The 22200-nt window shown below is 47.7% G+C and overlaps 1 protein-coding gene across 1 annotated transcript; it reads right to left on the minus strand.

Moving 5' to 3' along the window:
* Positions 1–14560: 14560 nt before the first annotated feature.
* On the minus strand, positions 14561–17757 carry CAMK2N2 (calcium/calmodulin dependent protein kinase II inhibitor 2). The gene is made up of 2 exons (XM_081912899.1): positions 17349–17757; positions 14561–16521 (listed from the first exon to the last, which is right to left on the minus strand). The coding sequence occupies exons 1-2, from the start codon at positions 17509–17511 to the stop codon at positions 16451–16453; spliced, it is 234 nt and encodes a 77-aa protein (XP_081769025.1). The 5' UTR covers positions 17512–17757; the 3' UTR covers positions 14561–16450.
* Positions 17758–22200: the final 4443 nt, after the last annotated feature.

Genomic DNA, 22200 nt, shown 5'->3' on the forward strand with positions numbered 1-22200 from the left:
GAAGGTTCTAACCAAATGCAGTCTTAGGGACTCGGGTGGTGTTGTGGGTTAAACCACAGAGCCTAGGACTTGCTGATCAGGTCGGCAGTTCAAATCCCCATGACGGGGTGAGCTCCCGTTGTTCGGTCCCTGCTCCTGCCAACCTAGCAGTTCGAAAGCACATCAAAGTGCAAGTAGATAAATAGGTACCACTCTGGTGGGAAGGTAAACGGCGTTTGTGTGCGCTGCTCTGGTTCGCCAGAAGCGGCTTATTCATGCTGGCCACATGACCCGGAAGCTGTATGCCGGCTCCCTCAGCCGATAATAATAATAATAATAATAATTTATTATTTATACCCCGCCCCATCTGGCTGGGCCTCCCCAGCCACTCTGGGCGGCTTCCATGTAAACCAAAAATACAGTAAAATATCACACGTTTAAAACTTCCCTGAACAGGGCTGCCTTAAGATGTCTTCTGAATGTCAGGTAGTTGTTTATCGCTTTGACATCTGCTGGAAGGGCGTTCCACAGGGTGGGCGCCACTACCGAGAAGGCCCTCTGCCTGGTTCCCTGTAGCTTCGCTTCTCGCAATGAGGGAACCGCCAGAAGGCCCTCAGCGCTGGACCTCAGCGTCCGGGCAGAATGATGGGGGTGGAGACGCTCCTTCAGGTATACTGAAACGAGGCCGTTTAGGGCTTTAAAGGTCAGCACCAACACTTTGAATTGTGCTCGGAAACATACTGGGAGCCAATGTAGGTCTTTCAAGACCGGTGTTATATGGTCTCGGCGGCCGCTCCCAGTCACCAGTCTAGCTGCCGCATTCTGGATTAGTTGTAGTTTCCGAGTCACCTTCAAAGGTAGCCCCACGTAGAGTGCATTGCAGTAGTCCAAGCGGGAGATAACCAGAGCATGCACCACTCTGGCGAGACAGTCCGCAGGCAGATAGGGTCTCAGCCTACGTACCAGATGGAACTGGTAAACAGCTGTCCTGGACACAGATTTGACCTGTGCCACCATGGACAGCTGTGAGTCCAAAATGACTCCCAGGCTGCGCACCTGGTCCTTCAGGGGCACAGTTACCCCATTCAGGACCAGGGAATCCTCCACACCTGCCCGCGCTCATAAAGCGAGATGAGCGCCTCAACCCCAGAGTCGGCCACGACTGGACTTAATGGTCAGGGATCCCTTTACCTTTAAGGTAGTCTTTATGTGAGTATATTGTATTTAATTATGGGGTATCAGATTTTTTAGGGGCTAACCAGGCTGGGATAGCAGGCTTGTGGGTTTTTGAATGTCTGGTGTAGATTTTTTCAATTTTGTTCTGTATGGGACAATGACAGTAAAGATTATTGTATCTTACCCCCAAGGGACATCTAGTCCAACCCCCTGCAATGCAGGAATTGCAGCTAAAAATCCCCAGCAGATGGCCATCCAACTGGTGTTATAACCCTCCAAGAAAGGAGAGCCCACCGCCTTCCGAGGGAGTCGAACAGCTCTTACCATCTCAACCTTAGCACCCTTTTGGGGTTATCAGCAAAGCACCTCCCCCTCTCCCACCCTGTCCCTCTTTAGGCGTTTGGAAATGTCTGCAGTCCTGTGGTTAGTCATCCAGCTGCCTCCCTCGTCTTTCAGCTCTTCCAAAGATGCTCTGCTGCAGCTGCCAAGCTGATGCTGCACCACCAGAATTAGGTGTGAGGTGCCTGGCCGCCCACACAGGCTTGAGCATCAGAACGATGATGCTCCCCTTGTATTTCTATTAGCTCTGCATTACAAGGAGGGCGGGGGGAATAAGACTCTGTGTGCACAACACCATTAGTGTCGCTCATGACCTAGATTTATCTCTCTTTTGGACTGGGCTAGTGGAGGAAATGTAAGCCTCACTCTTCAGCTGCCACTTTGGGAGCAGTTGGCGTTAATTTGGTTCCTTTCCCATGTACTCTCTGGGGATTTGTCAATTCATCGCTGGAGGTTTGCAACAAGCTCGTTTAAAAGGGGTTGGAGAAATCTTCCCCAAGGTGGGCCGTGAAGTGTCTGACAGGGAGCTTGGAGGCTGGGTGGCATGAATGTGGACCCCATTGTTAGGGAACGGGCAGGACAGTTCCTAAAAATACAAGTGGAGCCCTTCTGGATCAGGCCAATGGGCCATGTCGTCCAGCATCCTGTTCTCGCAGTGACCAACCAGATGCCAGTGGGAAACCAGCGAGCAGGATCCGAGCGCAAGAGCAACTCTCCCCTCCTGTGGTTTCCAGAAACTGGTATTCAGAAGCGTCGCTAGAGGGTCACCATCATGGCTAGTAGCCATCAGTAGCCCTCTCCTCTGTGAATTTTTATAATCCTCTTTTAAAGCCATCAAGGCTGGTGGACAGCACTGCCTCTTGTGGGAGCAAGTTCACAATGCGATGCATGAAGAAAGGTTTTGTGTTATCTGTCCTGAATCTTCCAGCATTCAGCTTCATTGCCTGCCCACAAGTTCTAGTTTGTACTGAGGGAGAGAAAGAAACTTACCCACTTTTGCTGTGCAATGCATAACTATAAACTCCTATTGTGTTGCTTCTTACCTCAGGCACTGCAATGTTTTATCGTAGGGGAATTGCTCCATCCCTGTGAACACTTTTAGTTGCCCTTTTCAAACTCTGTAATATCCATTTTGAGGGGAGCTGACCAGAACCGTATACAGTATTCCAAATGTGGCTGCACCATAGATTCGTATAATGGCATTATGATATTGGCAGTTTTATTTCAGGTGATCCCTAGCATGGGATTTGCCCTTTTCACAGTCATAGTACACCAAGTTGACATCTTCACTGAGCTCTCTATCATGACCCCAACATCTTGTTCCTTGTCCATCACTGCCAGTTCAGACCCCATGAACGTATATGTGAAATTACACGTAAATGATGGTGTTATTCCCATGAAAGACACACACACATGTGCACATGCTGGTTCAGTCTTTGAGCTGGTGCACCCTTGGTGGGTGAGAGGCATGTAGTGGGAACTCTGTGACAGGGAAGTCATGACCTGACACCGCCTTGCTTAAAACTCGGCTGCTGTAGTTTTCGAAGCTTTGGCAAGCACATACTGGAATATTCTCCAGAACGGAAGCTGTGGGCAGCACACAACGACTTCACTGCTGTACTCCTGTGTTAAAGTAGGTCATGTGAGTCAGTCCTGACTTGGGACATCTTATAGTCTGATTGAAGCATTTTTCATTTGAATCTCAATTAAAAGGCTGTGAGAGTAGGTGGCAGATGGGTGTTGCGTTGCAGGGATGGGACTGGAATATCTCCCGGAGGGCAGGGGACTCAGAAGGTATTGCATGTGTCACTGCTTAGCCCATTTGCAAAGCTTTGCAATGGCCTTTTCTCAGACTCTTATTTAACAACTCGCCATAGGCGACCAGGAAGCTCATGCAGGTGAGTGCAAGGGATTCTATGCAGGCAAGTGAGCAGGCTGGGGGTGGGGACATGGGCCGCTCCATCCCTCCTCCATTAAGCTGCTTGGTGTTACATGCAAATGAAGTAATTTTGTTTTTCCTCTTGCAGCAGCATGGAAAGTGAATTACTCTATTCCTCCTCCTCCAGTCTGCTTGGTGGAGAGCTTCTAATTTTTAGCTAATCCCTTTGTTGTTGTTGTTGTTGTTTAGTTGTTTAGTCGTGTCTGACTCTTCGTGACCCCATGGACCAGAGAACGCCAGGCACCTCTGTCCTCCACTGCCTCCCGCAGTTTGGTCAAACTCATGCTGGTAACCTCGAAAACACTATCCAACCCCTTCATGGATCACTGCCTTGCCGTGGCGAAGGGGCTTGAAGAACTCAGAGAAGCTATGAACTATGCCGAGCAGGGCACCCAAGATGAACAGGTCATAGTGGAGAGTTTTGACCAAACGTGATCCACCTGGAGGAGGAACCGGCAAGCCACTCCAGTATCCCTGCCAAGAAAACTCCATGGACAAGGACAAAGACAACAGCTAATCCCTTAGCATGCTGATAAAAAGACAACAACAATCCCTAGATTCAGGTATGTAGCTGTGTTGGTCTGACACAGTAGAAATGTGTATAAAAAAATAAAAAAAATTGTCCAGTAGCACCTTAGAGACCAACTAAGTTTGTTCTTGGTATGAGCTTTCGTGTGCAAGAACAAACTTAGTTGGTCTCTAAGGTGCTACTGGACAGGGTTTATTTATTTATATATATATATTTCTACTGCGTCAGACCAACATGGCTACCTACCTGAATCTAGAACCATGGTAGGCACCACATTGAGCCACATGAAATGGAAGTCCATCAAGGTATCTGAAGAAGTGTGCATGCACACGAAAGCTCATACCAAGAACAAACTTAGTTGGTCTCTAAGGTGCTACTGGACATTTATTTTTAATATATATTTCAACAACAATCCCTGCAGGCTAGTAACTTGCATGTGTTAATTTACAAAACTGGCTTCTCTAGCTGTCATTTGCCACCCATAGGCAGTCCATGCAATTTACTGAAGTAATCTCTCTGCAGATAATCTGATGCCTGTCTTCCACTCAGCCATGCGTCTCACTGGGTGACCTTGGGCCAGTCACAGTCTCTCAGCCTAGCCTACCTCACAGGATTGCTGTGGGGATTAAATGAGGAAGGGGAGAACCATGCGTGCCAATATGAGTTCCTTGGAGAAAATAAGTGGTGTATAAATGCAACAAACAAACAAAGGACTCTGTGTTTAACTCCTCCCATAAAGGTTGGTTGCAGGCAACCTTTGGAGTTACACAGAATGGTTCCTCAGCTTGGATGTTCAGGGAAGGAGGGGGGAAAGGGGGTCTGTTTATGATGTGTTGGGGAGAAGAGACATGTTTGTGGCAGGTGATGGTGGCTGCTCAGCATTTCATGCACTTCCAAGCATTTTTCTGCCTTCTGCACTGGGAGGCTCACAGACATAGCAAAGCATCACTGAGGTGACAGCAAGCTGAGGGAGCTTCATTTGTAAGTACGGAACCATGTTCTGTCAGATCCTTTCGAGAACGTTTGGAGATGTGTGTCAGGACCCTGAGAAAGTGTTACTACCATCCCGGCACACGATGAAGACTTGGCTTATTTAATGACACTACGGTCCGGAGTGATTGTTGATCACAAACCAAACCCCCAGAGATGCTGTGATTCAGGACAGTCAACTTCATCACAAGCTGAATAAATTGTGCATCAGGTCTGGGGTTTGTGCTACAGCCCTTTAGAGCCGTTCAGTGCCCGCAGCAAGAGAACAAGGTGTAGCTGTTTTGTACTGCGTCACCTGCCAAAAAGGAAGGGGCTTTGTTGGAATGTTCCTTCAAAACACAGGTCCCTGCACATAGAAAACTAGCAGATTTTGGGGGAAAGCTAATCCAGAGCTTGCTAGTTTCAACTTGCTAGTTTTCTATGGGCAGGCAGGGCATGGGTGAGGTGAAATATAGGAAACTGCTTTATACTGAGCCATTTCATTAGCTTGTTTAGCTCAGTATTGTCTACAATGACCAGAAGTGGCTTCCCAGTGATTCAGGCAGGGGACTTTCCAAGCCTCACCTGGCAGTCCAGATGTGTGCTGACTGGCAACGATCACATTCAGTGGCAAGGGCGGTTGCACTTTGCATATGCTCAGAGTTCTGCTTGCCTCTACCCTTGCCTCATCATGTCTACCAGCAAAAAGCAAATTCTGGGGCCGAATCCTGGCTAAATGCAAGCCTTGGGCCTCGCCTGCCCAGGACTTGTTTAGCAGCTGAGGCGGAACAGAGCAGCTGGTCTAGTGAGAGTCGGAAAGCCATGAAGGGCAAATGCTACATCGCTGCTGGGAATATTTCTCGCCGCTGGAGAGAAGCTTCCCCTGCTGTTAACCCCGCCGTTTCCATCCTTCCTCTGCTTGCTTGCAACAGTCTTTTGAGGGTGTGCTGCATGAAAGATTCTCCCTCTCCGCTGGCTTTGTGTGAAACGTGGCCTAGGCCACATTACTTCCACTCCAAGCGCAACGGGGAACCCGGGCAAACATTCAGGATATTCCATGGAAACTGCCGGAAGCCACAGCCAAGTCAATACCATCTATTGCTGCTTGCTTGTGCGATGGAAGTCCTGACGGGTGATCTATTAACAGAGTTAGATTGGGGAGACAGGTGTGGGTTCCTGTGTTTGTGTGTGTGTGTTGTGTTTGCTTTTGAGACTGTGCCTGGGTCTTGAGCTCCATCCTCAGCATTCTGCAGCATCTTCCCAGAGGGATGGAGTAGCTTATTCTCCTGGCTTTTGCTTCTTTGTCCTGCTTTGACTCGCTGCCTCCCCGATGGAAAGAGGCTGTTTTAGAAATGCACTGAGTTGTGAAGAAAGCTTCCATGGTCCCAGGGTGGGGAGCGGGAGAGGAGGAGATGGAAAGGTCATGTGCGCTTTATCCCTCTCCCCCACCCCCAGTACATGCCCTGGGATAAACGGGAGTAGCTGTAACCCTCACTATTACCCCAATTTATCCCAGGGCATGTGCAAGGGGGAAATTGTTAAGTGCACAAGACCTTTCCTTCTGCCTATAATGTGCATATTTCCTACCAGGATTTGTGTCCTGCCCAACAACTAAGGCTCTCTGGGCACTGAACAAAGCAACTTCGAAGGCACAGCAGTTTTAGAAATGCGAGTGGCAAAGCAATGATCAGAACGGAAAAGAAAGGAAGAGGCGAGAGAGAGAAACCACCACCAGCAAACCATATTTTTTAAAAACCAAAGGAAAGCTAACCCAACGAGCCTTTTAGGTGGAGATTTTTATCCCAATCTGTTATCTGTATTGGATCTGGAATGATTTTTATAGAGAGAGAGGTAGCATTGTTTTAATTGGTCTTTAAATATACAACATTAAATCTATGTTTTTGCAGGTTTATGTTTTTTAATTGTTCTATTTTTTTATTGTTAAACGACTTTAATATTTTTCAGAGGAAGCTATTCAGGAATGTAAAGAAATACTTCCTTCCCCTGTGTCAATAAAAATATATTGACCTGTGCGCGCTATTTCGTATAATGTAGAAGACCATTTTGGCATTAAGTGGTACATTAATCAGAGGATGATGACGAAAACAAATTTAATAAATGCATCAAACCCATTCCATAACTTGGGACACCACACTTGAAAATAATGCCCTCTTTCTAATGGCTTCCTCATTTGGCAAGTGCATCCAGAGAAGGGCCTTTGAGATGACCTAGGGTTTGAGCAGCTCTTGCGAGAGGAGGTGGTGTTGTGGGAAACATTCCTACTGGATCAGCCCAACTAGGTCAGCATCCTGTTCTCACAGTGGCCAACCAGATGCCTGTGGGAAACCCTCGAGCAGGATTCTAGCACAAGAGCAACTCTCCCCTCCTGTGGCTTCCAGAAACTGCTATTCAGATGCATTATTGTGAGGTCCACAGTTCATCTAAGTGCTACCTTAAGATATCTAAAGCTTCATAGATTAAAATAAAAATCCACATTTTGAACTGGGCCCAGAAATGGACTTGTGTTGGTGACAGGAAAACCCTGTTGTGATATGATACCCACAGTCAGTCCCTGTTGATAACTTTTCTGCCGAGTTTTGGGCCAGCCAAAAGGGGTACCGTTTTGCCTTGTGCAAAAACATGTAGGGGAGGGGCGATAGATTAATTTACCTTAACTAACCACTGTTTAGAATTTGGATTGCTGTTCATTAGAGGTAAAATGCAGCAACAGGTACATTGAGATGCGCCAACAGCTGCGGTACAAAGGCTTGCCCATAAAAACCCAGCTTCTGCAATCTTTAATTTTGAAAAAAATAAATAACTAGGGCAGTATCCAGCTAAGCATTTTTGCTAGAAACCTTTGGCTACACAAATTCTCCTCCTCTCCCTATATGCCCCCTGTGATTCCCTAAACATGCTCTGGAGGGCTGGGGTAACCCCCCCCCCCAAAAGCTAATGTGTTTTAGGGGGTGGAGTACACAGGGAGAGGAAAGGAGAGGAAGAGGAAGTTTTATTTCACAACAAGAAGTGTTTGTGCAAGAGGAACTGTTTAGCTGAATACCACCAGTAGGTTGCGGGGGGGGGGGGGGTGTTGCATCGATGTGTGTACAATCTGCATTTCTAAACTAATCAATCAATTAAATTTATATACTGCCTTCCATCCAAAGGGTGGTTCGCAACATAAAAGCACAAATACATCACGTAACAATAATGATAAAAAAAATACCCCCTGCCACACACAAAGAGACACATTTAAAAGGCCATAGACTGTTTAAGAGCCAAAGGCCTGGCTGAAGACGAATGTTTTCACCTAGTAGGTTGATAGCATTTTTGCTGGGTGCAAGCTTAATGACAGGGCCCTGGGGCTGAGAGCAAGTGACCCGTGTTTGGATACACAGTGAGTCTAGGCTAAACGGGGACTTTTAAGCCCAGGTTGAGGAGGACCTCTCTCTCTCAGCTGTACTTTCCTCACTGAAACTGTCCAACACATTATGAAGTTGAGATCGTTTGGTAGAGAGCTTCCATGGTTCAAGGTGCATCAAGGACTGACTGCACAATCAATATTTGTAGCTTCTGTGCTTCTCTAGTTTTGGAGAAGGGCACAACTCTAGAACAGGGAGAGGGGACCTGTGGCTACAGTTCCCAATATCCCTGATCAATGGCCTGGATGGCAGTGTCTGCTAGGAGCTGGAGTCCACTAACACCTGAAGGTCTACAAGGTCCTGCATCCTTTCTCTAGTGGGGTGGGAGGTGTCCTGCTTGGTCAAGTTCCACTCACCACCATTGGGAACTCCTTTCAGATACAATACTTCACTTACAGGTGCCTTAGATATTTCACGTTTATATTTTCCAATGTAATCATGAGTTCTAGAGCATCATATTCGTCAGGGCCTTCATTCATTGAGACCTTTAGAGGCCTAAGTACTTAAAAGATTTTGGTGCCCCCATATATATCTAATTCAAAATAATAATAAACCATAAACTAACTTTTAATTTTTTGAAATGAAACAAGACTTACAATAAGATGGAAAATAAGACTAATTTTTGTATACTTCCACTTTCTTGGGGGGGGGCACAGATCCTACTTTTTCTAATGGCAAAGTCTTTGATCAGATCCTCAAAACTAATCTTAAATAACACCTCTGCTTCTATACTTAGTAGAGATAAGGAATCCAGACTGCATTGTTGCATAGTTGTTCTGTTGGGATTTTTAATAGACTTCCACTGAGAAAATGAACGCTCAGCTGAGCAATCTGTGACCATTAATATTAAAAATCAGGCAATGGAAAAATTTCTGTGGTGTCCCCCTTCCCTTGATGCCCTAAGTGTGTGCTTATTTTGCTTAATGGTTAATCCAGCCCTGGTATTGATACCCACACATATATATTGGGAGCCATTGCACCTCTCTGCTCTTAAACCTAGGGCCTACGACCTGTTAACAATTTATAGATGAGGGGTGGGGGGGTATCTCACCTTCTAAATAGAGTGTCTACTGATCTATTCTCTGTTCATTCAATATCTCAGTTCCCCTCTTCTATTCCTGGAAGTGGCTACTTGGGTTTCAGGCAGCAAACTCCATGCAGGGAATCTGGTTGGCCTTTGGATTTCAAGCTTAAAGATGTGATATGCACAATGGTGTGTCCTAGTGTCTTGGAATGCCAGCTCAGGGCATCCCCATTTCAATTCTCACCAGAAGCAGCATGGGGTGACCTTATACCAACCCTATTTTCTCTCAAGCCCACACTCACTACTCCTGTATGTATAATGTGGCAATGCCTAAAGTTTTATGGAAGGTCCGTAGCTCAGTGGCAGAGCACATGTTTTGCATGTCAGAAGATTTCTAGTTTATCCCCGGTGTTTCCAGATGGTGGCGATGGTTCGAGCCCACCCAGGGATGGCTTTGGGCAGGATCCTGCATTGCAGGGGGTTGGACTAGATGTCTCTCGGGGTCCCTTCCTACAATTCTATGACTCTTATCTTCTGCTAGTTCAGAAAAGGGGAACCTTATTACTTCTGATGGCAATTGGAGGCCGTATGCCAGTGGGTGATCAGAACCCATATGACCTAGACTGGTGGTTGGGGTGAGGCCATTCACACACACACTTTTTCTTAGATACAAGCTCATGAGGCAGATGTGCATGGGGAGGAAGGAGTTAACCCTCCTCACACACCGTCCTCCAGCATACAAGGTTGCCTCTTTGCAGGAGGGATTCAAGCACATAGCAGAACTTCAGGTTTGCCCACTTAAAGTGGATTGAAGCTTTCTGCCATCCCGCTGCAAGAAATTAAAACCACTTTTTATGCTTTGGAAAGTGATGAAGAAATTCACCTAAAGGTATGGTAGAAATGAAAGACCTGCAAACATACACACCCTGGACAATCAGGGTGAATGCTTCATAGCCATAGAACTGCCCCACAAACAAATCAGAATGAATGTTCAGTGAAGACCAGACATAAGCTTTGTGCAAGGAAATCTGAATAAGCAGGTCATCTGGAGGATCCGTATGGTGCATGCTCTCTAGCCTGCCCAACAGTTGTTTGGTGGGCTTGGGGAGGATGCAAGGACCCTCCCTCACACCATCTTCCATATCACAGTTGTGAGGGTTGGTGGAGCACACACTCAGCAACCTCTGGTGGCAGAGGGCAGCTTGAGCACTCCTGCACTGAGGCACCCCAAAGGCCCTACAGGGCTCCCCATGTGTGCTCAATGGACCAGTGGTCTGAAACCATCCAAGGCAATAGGTTCACATGGGGGCTATTATATTGGCCTCCTCTACAAGGCTGCTGTAAGAATTACAGAGATCATGCATGTGAAGCACATCCGTCGCTTCAAATGTCCTATACAGGAAGGCTAAGTACTTATTTATATGTCTAACCAACTGGTGCCTTTGGAAGGTAAGAATAGCATTATAACGGCTCAGCCCAAGGTCCACTCTGTTCCCAGCAATGGCCAGGGAGACATCTTGGCACTCCTAAGCAAGGTGCGGAGGTTGATTCTTATCTCTTGTCTCCAGGATCTGTATTCAAGGGGATATTATCGCTGGACCTGAAGGTTCCATTTAGTTCAGCTGGCTAATAGCTGTTGATAGGGTCTATCCTCCCTTTGGTTTATCTAACCCTTATTAGAAAGCCATCTCCGCTACCATCGATCTGTCAAAAGATGGGCTGCTGATCTTGGAAAGGTCTCTTTTCCCTTCAGACTCAGCAGCGGCCTGTGATGGGTGACTAACAGAACTTCAAAAGTAAAACAACAACCACAGAGGTTATCTAACCTCCTTATACTTTGGTAGAGCTGCTATCAGCTCCTTATTAAAGTGGGGGGGATACAAATCTGCAAATCCATGGTGTGTCTTGCAGTATTAGAAGGCTTAGGGATGTGAGGCAAAGCAGAATCCATTTAAAAGAAAACATGTACAAGTAACTGGCATTTGGGAGGAGGAGCAGAAAAAGAAGAAAGCCCTTTTTAAAGTTGCACAATGTACAGATTTACACTTCATAATAAAAAGAAAAGTTTCCAAAGTAAGAAGAAGAAGAAGAAGAAGAAGAAGAAGAAGAAGAAGAAGAAGAAGAAGAAGAAGAAGAAGAAGAAGAAGAAGAAGAAGAAGAAGAAGAAGAAGAAGCCCGCCTGCCCAAGATGAACTGCTTGAGGTGAACAACATGATGGTGCCCTTCCCTTGACACATATAAAAATTGACTGGGCTACCAGTTGAACCAAACTTCCCTACTGGTGATGGGGCAGCACCCTCCCTTGTCACTGAGGGGAGTGGTTTGGCTTAGCAGGTGAAGGGCAGTTTTCCTGGCACATGAAATTCTGCTCACCAGCATTTCTCCAACATCTTGCTCTCACCACCACTGCCATCATCTGCTGTCTGAGGCAGCTGCCTCACTTTGCCCGACAGTAGGGCTGGCCTTGGTGAAGTGAGAAGAGAAGAGAAAGCATACACACATTACCCTCTTGCTTCTTTGACTGTCAGGACAAGCGTTCACCCTCATTAGTTACTAGAAGTTGCTTATTCTATACTTTTCAGGTTTTAGATCAGGGGCATGGAACGTGTGACCTTCCTGTCATTGTTGGACTACAGTTCCCATCTTCCCTGACCATTCATCATGCTGATGGGAGTTAGAGTCCAGCAACATCTGGAGGCTTCAGGCTCCCCATCTTTTCTTTTCATCATGAAGCAGCAGCAGCTGTGAACCCCCAAAATCCAAGTTCTGCATCTACAGCCTCCTTTCACCACAGAGGCAGCCCAAACAAAGCCTCAGGAACACATGATGAGGTCCACACTTGGCAGAGGTGGATGGCCTCACAAATTATCTGATTTCCCATACTGAAGTAGGCAGCAATGTTAATTTCCTCAAGGGAAACATAGTAAATATGTAGCTTTCAAAGTCCTGCTCCCAGTATAAGAATTCTACTAGGATTTATCAGCTGATGACCCACCAAGATCAGTGAAGGGTGACTGTGATTGTCCACAAGCACACTTCCAAGTATCTAAACAGCTGTTATAAAGACACAAGGAAGACAGATGGTTAACACAGATCTATAGTCCCTGAATGGAGGAAGTGAGTTTTTTGTAGCTGCTGTTTTGCTGAAAACAAGCAGCACAATTCTTAACCATCATTACAATCTCATTGAATTTTGTCATTAGATCAGTCCTCTTAATGCTACTGTTTCACGATGCCTTCGCTAGATCTCATGCTAGTGAATTCTACCTGCTAATTATGCATTGTGAGGAGAAGTAAGTGGGATCCTGAGTGTTAGAAGTATTACATCTTTTTGCTGCTGGTGATAGCTGCTTGCTTTAGTCATTAGAACTCCTAGGAAGAGGTGTTCAGTGGTGACTGTCTGGGGATCTCGGGTGCCAGGCAATGTGATTAATTAAATATTGCTATTCAGGAGGGGGAAACTGGCCTGTGAATAAAAATGTCTGATTGTAAAGCACATCCCTGTGCTATACCAGCTGGGGATGAGAGAGCCCGAGGCATTAGGAAAAGCATCAGCAGAGACTGCAGCACGACAGGGAGATTGGCACAGAGGCTGAAAGACAGGGGCACACTCTCGTGGAGCACACAATGACCCCCCCCCCCACTAAAACAAAAAATTCCTGTAGTCACAAATAATTTCCCCTAGCCTATCTGCCATATGTTTCACAGGGTCTGAAACACATACACTAGTATTTTTGGAATTGCAATGGTAGGGGTGTTCAGAGACTGCAAATATAGCTTGATTAGAAACAGGAATGTTATGTTTGTGATTTCTTGTGGGGTGTTGTATGTGCATGCACACACATGACTCTGTTGATGCCTATGGCTGTGTGTGCAATGCTGCACATTTGTTTGCAGGAGCGTATGTGCACACTTACTCTGACTATGAATCAGTAACCTTTTGTGTTGTCCTCAGTACCTGCATCGATGTCACAGCTGTCCAGATATGGGTATGTGTGTGTGTTGGTATATGTACCAACTGATTTGTGTGCTGAATGGTTTGCGTTGCCTTGTGTGCATGTGTGTGTGCTTGGGTCTGGCCCTGAATGGGCATGTGTGGTCAACAGCAGTATTTTCCCTCCCCGAATGCATGTATGGAGCTTAGTGGCTCACTGTGTTGCATTATCAGATGCATTGGCAGCGACTTTCTGCCTGGAGGTGTGCAGCATGAGCATTTTCGGACAAAAACAAGCCAACCAAACAGTAGCTAGGTTACACTAAATAAATCAGACTGTTTTCAGTTTTGTGTGTGCATGTGTTTTGTTTTTTATGGAGATCAATCCCAGGGTGAGCAGAAGGAGAAATAAACAGGCCTGTCTCTCCCTAGAGTCCCTTCTCACTGCAAACATTTCATAAGGACATTCTCAAGACCTCCCGCTTGGAATGGATCCATAATCTCATGAATGGCTCCAAAGGTATGAAATCCCACCTGTCCCCAAGCAAAACTACCCAAGGACCTGCTAACCATCATGATAATGTCTCCCTGCGCCCTGGGCCACCAGGTTCTGTTATGCTGCTGTCAGCCCACCTTCCTGATAGAGACTACAGACAAAAATGCAGCAGTATTGTCTTGTTGGGCATCGACTCCCTGCACAATGCAGATGCCTCTGGGACTGGCCTCCTAACAGAGTTCTGCACCACCTTCTGTCTCCACAGAGTCCTTTTCCTCTCCCAAAGGCAAAAAGGGCAGCTCCTTTGAGAGGCTCTGCTGAAATATTTAACATCCACAAGCTGCTCAGCTGCTTGAATTTCTATTTCTGTCTATCAAGCAAAACTAGGTCATTTAGTTCTCGACATCCCAATCAGGCAACTGCAGAGATTTAGGCTTCAATAGCTGAAATATCTGCACAGTTGAATGCCTGGGTCTATCCACACAGTTCATACACACTAAGCCTCTTGCTCAAGAGAAAAACAGAGAGGTGGTACCTTTTTCCAAGGTCTGCAGCCCAGCAAAGTTCTCAGCAGGGTTTCTATAGGATTCCTCAGGAGAACACAGTAATTGCTTTTTAAACAACCTCTCTAACAGGGATCTGAGCCCTTGGCCAGTGGTAAAGTTGCAGTGGCAGGTTTTGGTCTGATATAAGCTGGCTTGTAGATCATGCATAATCTTTGCCAAGGAAGATACCCAGAACTGGCTGCTTCCATTTCAGTACATGTATGTATTTATTCATTAAGTTTTGTTCACCAGTACAGTGAAAAATGGCATTAAAATTTACAATGGGTCATTCTTAGAATGTCATGACAATAATTTTTGTTTTTTTGCTTGTCTTCATAAAATGTCGTATATTATTGAAAAGATGAAGGTTTCTCATGCACAACGGACAAGAATAAGCTTATTTTAAAAAATAAATAAATTAAAGTACAAAATTAAAAACAACTCTGAACATCCCCTTCTAATAAAGAGGCATCAAATAACCAGCAAGTTATCTGAACACATTCATAAACAGTGCAATAGTATTTTTTTTCTAAATTCTTCATGTTCCTACAAAGTCCATCAACAAAGCCATTGATCACAGTATAAGACTCTTTAAATACATTTCTTGTTAACGATGATGTGTGCAAAACCTCAAACACATTCAAGAAGTCCTGTCCAATACTGATATATAATTAAGAGCGCCAACTATTTCACTATATCTGCCTTCCAAGGGGGAAATCCATCTTATAAAACCTTTTCTGTCTTGCCTTTATGGGAAAGAAAAAAATACAAACAATCTTTTGATGCAACGTTTTTGACATTAGACATTAGCAGATTGTTGTTAACAAATATTCAGATATAAAAATACAAATATGAGGAGTTTCTGTTAAAAAGAAGCGTGCCATAGTGGGATGACTAGTGGCACCAAGACGTGGCACCAAGACCAGGAAGCTCATGCAAAAAAGATGGAGCAAAAATGTCTCTCGACAGCAAAACAATCACTGTCTTTTATGTTATAGTCCATCCATGTCAGAACCTCTGTCTTCCACTCAGCACTGCTGGCTTTGGGCTTTGGGTTTGCTGGTATTTTGCAAACGGGCTGGGGTTTTACAGGTTGGTGTTATATTTCAGGGGGGGAGCTACTGTGTATTACGGGATGGTTGCCGGTTTCGAATATAGACGCCATGACTGCAAACACGATGAACCTGTTATATTTAGAGAAGTGTGCGCGCAAGTGTGTCTGTATAAGTGTGTGTGTGTGTATATTCGTTTCTACGTCTATGCAGATGTCAGCTACACAGCCACCCCGAAAATGTGAAAGGCGTAAAGTGCATCGCTACAGGAGACCTCCCCCCCACCCTTAAAAATGGAGAGAGCTGGGCAATCCAGTGGCTCAGAGCTCTCAGAGGAACAGCACCTTCAAATCGTGGCATGGAGGGGGTCGCCCAAGCCAAAGAGGGGACTCTACACTACTGCTGCTGAGGGCTGGACAGAAGGAATTGGGAGGGGAGAGGGCGGGATGGTGGAAGGTTCGGGCACATGGGAAAACAGGCAGCACCCCAGCACGGGCGCAGGGAAAGGCGCTGCTGCAATGGACGGCTCCACAGCAAGAGCCTCCAAGAGGATGGTGCTGCAATGGACAGCTCCCCGAGCTGCAGGCGCGTCGGAAAGATGGTGCTGGAGCGGACGGCTCCGCGCGTCAAGCGATGGTGCTGAAATGGACAGCTCCCCAAGGCGCAAGAGCTCCATTCCGCAACGGAGGAAGGAAGGGGCAGGTTGGGGGAGAGAGAGAGGAAGCCCCTTCTAGAAGGGCTGTTGTTGAAGATGCAACTCCGGGGATGGGCATCGTGCATTGGTAACCAGGACAGAGTTGGGTGGCAAGGTCTCTTTGTCCCTTATGCTCTCCGTTGGATGCGGAGGAGGGTGAGATGGTGGCCCCCGTCAAGTGACCTCTTCGGGTTGGGGGTCTGCGTTGGGGGTGGAGGGTGTTGCCAGCAGCCTCATCTCCTTCCTTTTGCTTTCCTTGTTGTCCACAATCCCAACAAACATGCGCAGCCAAAAGTGCTTTAAAAATTCAGGGATCAGTCTGCAGCTGGGTGCAGGCGCCTTCCGTGCTGATTTATACCCCAGAAGGCGACTTGTCTGTCATCCCCTTCAAGACCTCGTCTATTCTATCGTCTTCGATCACCACTGCAGGGACAGGAGAGCAAACGCAGAAAAAACACGCCGTCAGAATGGAAAGGGGGAACAGACACGCGGGATGGGGGCCTCATCCTGCGTACTTAAGACCTGGCGTTGGCCACACTTAAAGCACCCCCCTCCCTCCCCAGCCTAGCCGCTCCTTTGGGGCAGCTATGGGGCTGGATCTCCCGCCCTCCCTCCTTCGACATCTGGTAATGAAACCCGCTCCAGGAAAATGGCTCCCCATCTCTTCCCAGATGGTGGCTGGCTGCGGAGCGCAGAGCCAGCGGAGGTGATTAGAGAGGGAGCGCAGCCAGCGGAACGTGCGGGAGGAGATGGGGACCGAGGCGCGCCGGCTCCGGGGCAGCGCTATAGGCGCTTAGCCCTGGGGGAATGGGGGGGGTCTGGGCTGGGTGAGGAGAGGAGTAGTGATGACTGGAATTATTGTGGCAAATGGCTCAGATCGGAGCTCAGCTTAAAGAGTGCGGTGGAGGGGCGCTGAACGAGGGAAAAGACTCCCCACCAAAAAAGCCACCCTTCTTTCTCCCTTTCCAGCAGATTCCGCCTGCGGCACCCCAGCTAGGATATGTAACCACAGCGACAGGAAAAAGCGGGGCGCGCGGGATGGGGGGTGGTCAGCCTTGTCGAGGTTGACTGAAGTCCGGCTCTCAGGGGTGGGGGTGAAACACTTCCCTTTTCCTTCTCCTGCGCTGGCAGCAGATGGGCAAGAGGTGGGACTGGGGAGGGAGGGGTGTTGTTGTTGGGGCGCACGGGGACGGTGCCCCGAGGTGTGTACCCAAGCAAGCAAGCAGCCGCGCGCGGACGATGCTCCTTACCTCGCTTGGCTCTGCCAATCTGGCCCAGCTTGGGGGGCCGCTTGGACTGGTTGCCCCAGGAGTTGGTGTCCTGCAGGCGGCAGCTGAAGGAGATGTCTCCGACTTCCGAGTCGGTGCCATAGCGGGCCACTTTGTCGTCGTTGTAGGGCAGGATCTCAGACATGGTGCTGGCGGCGGCGGCGGCACCTGGGTCACTTTCTGCTCCACGCAGAGAGAGCGAGACAGAGGCGGGGGCGAGGCTCCGAGAGGATCAAGAGGCGCTGAGCAATTGGGGCAGGCGAGCAAAGGAGCCAGCCAGCGAGCGCGTGCGGCGTCCAGCAGCCTCGACGAGCGTCTGAGCAGAGCGCTTGGGACAACCCTACACCATAAAGGAAACCCAGGCGGAAGGATGAAGTCATGCATCCGGGGCTGAGCGCGCGGCTCGGCGGCGGCAAGGTCCTCCCTCTCCCCCCTTTCTCCCCTCCCCGCCGCGCGTGGCAGGGAAGGGAGGCGGTGACATCAGGAGGCGAGGAAGGAATGACAATGAGGATGCAGCAAACGAGCCCCCCCCAGCGGGGGAGGGGAAAGAGGAGGGGGCGAAGAAGGGTCAGAGAGGGGGAGCCCGCCCCTTCCCAGCGCCCTGGGAGCCCAGACCCCCTGCGGAGCGCGCCCTCTGTCCGCCTTCCGCAGATCCCCTGGGGAAAGCCCTACTGGGAGCCGCTGAGCCCCTGCCCCCCTCCTCCTCTTCCTCCTCCTCCTCCCCCACCCCCCACCCTTGGTTCCAGGCGTCACTCTGTGTTTCCCACTTTATGCAACAACAGGCAATAGGGAGCTTCGCTTTCTCTTCCGCTTGGGACTCGCTTGTCAGCAGCAAAGAAGATTCCTTGGAGCCGTAGACGCGGGCACGGCGCGGTCTCAGCCTGCAACGGCTGCAGTCACCCGCTGCTTCTGAGCATGGGCAGAGGGCTTTCCTCTCACCGATGAATCGCTACGGGTTTCCCACTCAGGCACAGTCTGGAAAGTCGTCTAGGAGTGAGGGATGAATGTCCAGGGTCAAGTGGTCTGGAGTGGAAGTGGGGGAAGGGAGTCCAAGCAGATCTGAACCCAGCACTTAATATAGTGTTATGAGTTCGGGGAGGGGGGTCAGTCTAGATGATACCCTGTGCCCCTTCCTGACCTGTGGTCGTGGGGGGGGGGCTAGAATCCATAGGAGGAAATCAGCCCATCCAGCTCCCTTGTTAAGGTAACATCTTTGTCTGGCTTGTGAACTACCATGATGCATCATAACCAAAGACGTTGCTCTATGCCACAGAACAAATAGGTGGGACTCCCCACACCATCTTAGCTGCTACCTGCAGAACAATAGCCAGATAATTCGTCATCATCATCATCTCTCTGGCGATCACTTGTAGCCGAGTAAGATTGTCTTGCACGAACACGGTCTTAAAAGTGAGTGAGTCAGTAAGTGACTGTGGAGGCCAATTCTGGATCCACACGTCCTTCCACAGTGGGGACATAGGTTTCTGGGTGGGAGTTGATCAGGGTGAGGGTTTGCCAAAAGTGTCTTCCTCTTAGCACATTTCTCCCTTTCGTCCTGAGTTCATACTTCGTCAAAGTCTATGGCACCTTTGGTAAAAGCTGTTCTCCAATTGGAAGGCTCACACCCATAAATGAAGAGCACAAAACAATACAATAAGATGCATTTCCCACAGCATCCAGTGATATAAACCCATTGGTATCAGCAGCAAATGAAGGCTTGGATGAACAGAAAGGTGTTCAGCACACAGGAAGCACACAGTGGTCAGCACATTCCTTATTTCAAAATGAAACCTGTTCCACATGGCAGACGCCTTCGTGCTGAAGGCCCCGCTCCAAGTATTGAAAAATGGATTTCAGGAGAATGTGGCGCCATCAGCAGGGCCTCCTCAGATGAATGTAGTGGCTGCACAGGTCTGTAAGGAGCAAGGCAGTCTTTCAGGTAACCTGACTGATTTATTCAGAAAACAGAGAATATAAAACCAGCCATTTATTTTGGTGATTTTTAATACCAGTAGCCAAACTTGGTGTTAATCTTAAAGAAGGGTAGAATGGAAAGGTATGAAATAAAATGCATATACAGTAAAGTGTCTGGCTGCATCTCTGCAAGGTTTCAGACAGAGAAGCTTTCCAAAAATTACCTGGAAATGTAAGGGATTCAACCTCCTGTATGCAAAGCAGTATGGTAATTCCTGGATACCCCAATGGGATACATCCCAAATCTTTGGGATGGGGTTGTAGACCTTTTGCCACCAGTTCAGCTCTAGTGGCATGCAAAATAAGCTGTCAATATGCTGTAGAGGGAATTGAGGGGCAGGTGGGGCTCATCCACCCAGGGAGGCAGCCCACCTAGAAGATGGGAAACTGTGGGACATTTTTGGGAGAAGAAAAGGCTAAGGGGTAACCCCTACACAAATCCAGAGAGGAGTCCCTAAGACAGTTGGATGGTGCCTTGTATGCCTTCTTGCGGCAGCTCCTGCAGCCAAGCTAGCGCCAAATGTCTTGCTCTGCTTTCCTTTGGACCACGTCAGTGTGACTGAGAGGGGAGTCTTGTTGTCTGGGCAGCCAGACACACTGACCAGGTTTGTGCCTCAGGGAGGTCACAGGTGCTGCTCACACAGAGGTTTGACTTCACCCCCAGAGGTGCACTCTTTCGAGACAGACAGATGCCAGCAACAACTGTTGGATGGAAATGTGCCAGGAGATGCACATTTGAATGCAGTGCACAGGAGACAGCTTTGCAGTCTTACTCAGGTGCAGTAAAATATGCATAAGACACCTGGGCTTGGCAACTGCATGTGACAGCATGTGCCAATTCATGCCTGTACCCCAATTCATACCTATAAACAAGCCTGTTCACATGCACAGATCTCTTTAGCTGGGTCAGCGCATCAAGCAACAAAAATAAGGAGCATAAGTAGTGCTTTTTTCTGTAGGAATGTTAAGGTAGGTAGGAGAGGATATATTGTTTTCATATCATGTGTCCTCACTCACGCTAGTGAGTAAACCGCAGAGCACATTCCCTTTGCAACTTATTGGTAGCAAGTCGATGATTCGTTAGAATCCTTTGATTAAGCAATCCAGTCCCAGGCAAGTCTCCCCTTTATTTCCCTCTTAAAATAATAATAACAATAATAACATAATAATAACATAACACAATCTTCTTTAAAATTAAGAATAAAGTTTTACTCACATTCAGCTCACAGCAGTGATCTGAAAGCAGGCTTGATCTCGTGGTTACAGTGAAAAGAACCCTGAGCTACATCTCAGACTTTCTGCTTGTGGGCTCCATCCTATGTGAAGGTTGAGCCATGCTCTGGCTAAGAGCCAGGAGAGTCCAAGAGTAAGAGTAAGAGAGTAGGAGTCCAAGAGAGAGGTGGTTGCGTGACAAGCCCTTTCGGTTTGAATCTGTACAACGGGGTGAGCTCCTGTTGCTCTGTCCCAGCTTTTGCTAACGTAGACGTTCAAAAGCATACCAGTGTGAGTAGATAAATAGTTACCACTGCGATGGAAAGGTGAACGGAATTTCCGCACCCTCTGACACTCATCACGGTGTCCCGTTGCGCCAGAAGCAGTTTAGTCATGCTAGCCACATGACCTGGAAAAAGCTGTCTGTGGACAAATGTCGGCTCCCTCAGCCTAAAAAGTGAGATGAGCACCGTAACCCCATAGTCGCCTTTGACTAGACTTAACTGTCGAGGGGGTCCTTTATGTTTTACCTTTTTACCTGGTCACATACAGGGTGAGGAAGCTCCAGAGCAGGTATGACAGGAAGTCCTTCCTGTCTGGAGCCACATACCCCTGTGTGTCCATTCTAGGCAACAGGAAGATGTTGTACTTGACAGCTCTAGTAGTAATACATCCCACATTTTCTGGGGATAAAGGTAAAGGGACCCCTGACAGTTAAGTCCAGAAGCGAATGACTCTGGGGTTGTGGCGCTCATCTCACTTTACAGGCTGAGGGAGCCAGCGTTTGTCCACTTCCGCAGACAGTTTTTCCGGGTCATGTGGCCAGCATGACTAAGCCACTTCTAGCGAAGCCAGAGCATGCACGGAAACCCCATTTACCTTCCCGCCAGAGCAGTACCTATTTATCTACTTGCACTGGTATGCTTTCGAACTGCTAGGTTGGCAAGAGCTGGGACTGAACAACGGGAGCTCACCCCATTGTGGGGCCTCAAACCACTGACCTTCCGATTGGCAAGTCCAAGCGGCACAGTGATTTAAACCACAGCGCCACCCACGTCACTTTCTGGGGGTACTCAAATGTTAAAACTGTGACACTTACTGTAACAACTTCATGGTGAGTACTGGAACCTTTGTGTGTCTGTGTGTGTGTGTGTTTTAAGCACTGGGCATAAGTAGCAAAACAATCTGGGAAACAAAAGTTTGCTTGACAGAGGTTCAGCTCAGGTGTCTGCCTGTATGTGTATATAACACTCTTACTGTTCATTGTATTTTAAAACTTATCCTCCAAAAATAGACCCATGACAGCTTGAAATGCTTTGGGGGCATCAACCTTTTATATTAAAGCTCTGATGCCCCTTTTGTGGCTTCCCATTCCCCCAGCTTTTCCACTGCAATCGAAAGAAGCATCTCTACAAATTACCAATTTCCCTCTGTATTATTTTTATACATAAGAACGAGAGGGTAGGGGAGAAAAGAGGGGTCTTAAAAGCATTTCCCTGTCATTGTCTGTGATGTGCCCTTAGCACCTGCTTTTTTTTGTATTATTATTATTTTTGACAGAGACACATGTCCAAGAATGAAATTCAACAGCCCTGAGATTCTGGAACTCAAGACCACTTTTATGTCAGAGATGGAGAAGCCAGCTGTT

The sequence above is a fragment of the Podarcis melisellensis genome (assembly GCF_964234715.1).
Source record: "Podarcis melisellensis genome assembly, chromosome: 5".
Classification (NCBI taxonomy): Eukaryota; Metazoa; Chordata; class Lepidosauria; order Squamata; family Lacertidae; genus Podarcis; species Podarcis melisellensis.

Excerpts from the sequence above, each read along its gene's own strand:
- CAMK2N2 (XM_081912899.1), bottom strand. The coding sequence starts at position 17,511 with ATGTCTGAGATCCTGCCCTACAACGACGACAAAGTGGCCCGCTATGGC. Across the intron at positions 16,522-17,348 it reads GATTGGCAGAGCCAAGCGAG|TGGTGATCGAAGACGATAGA; the intron begins GTAAGGAGCATC and ends CTGTCCCTGCAG.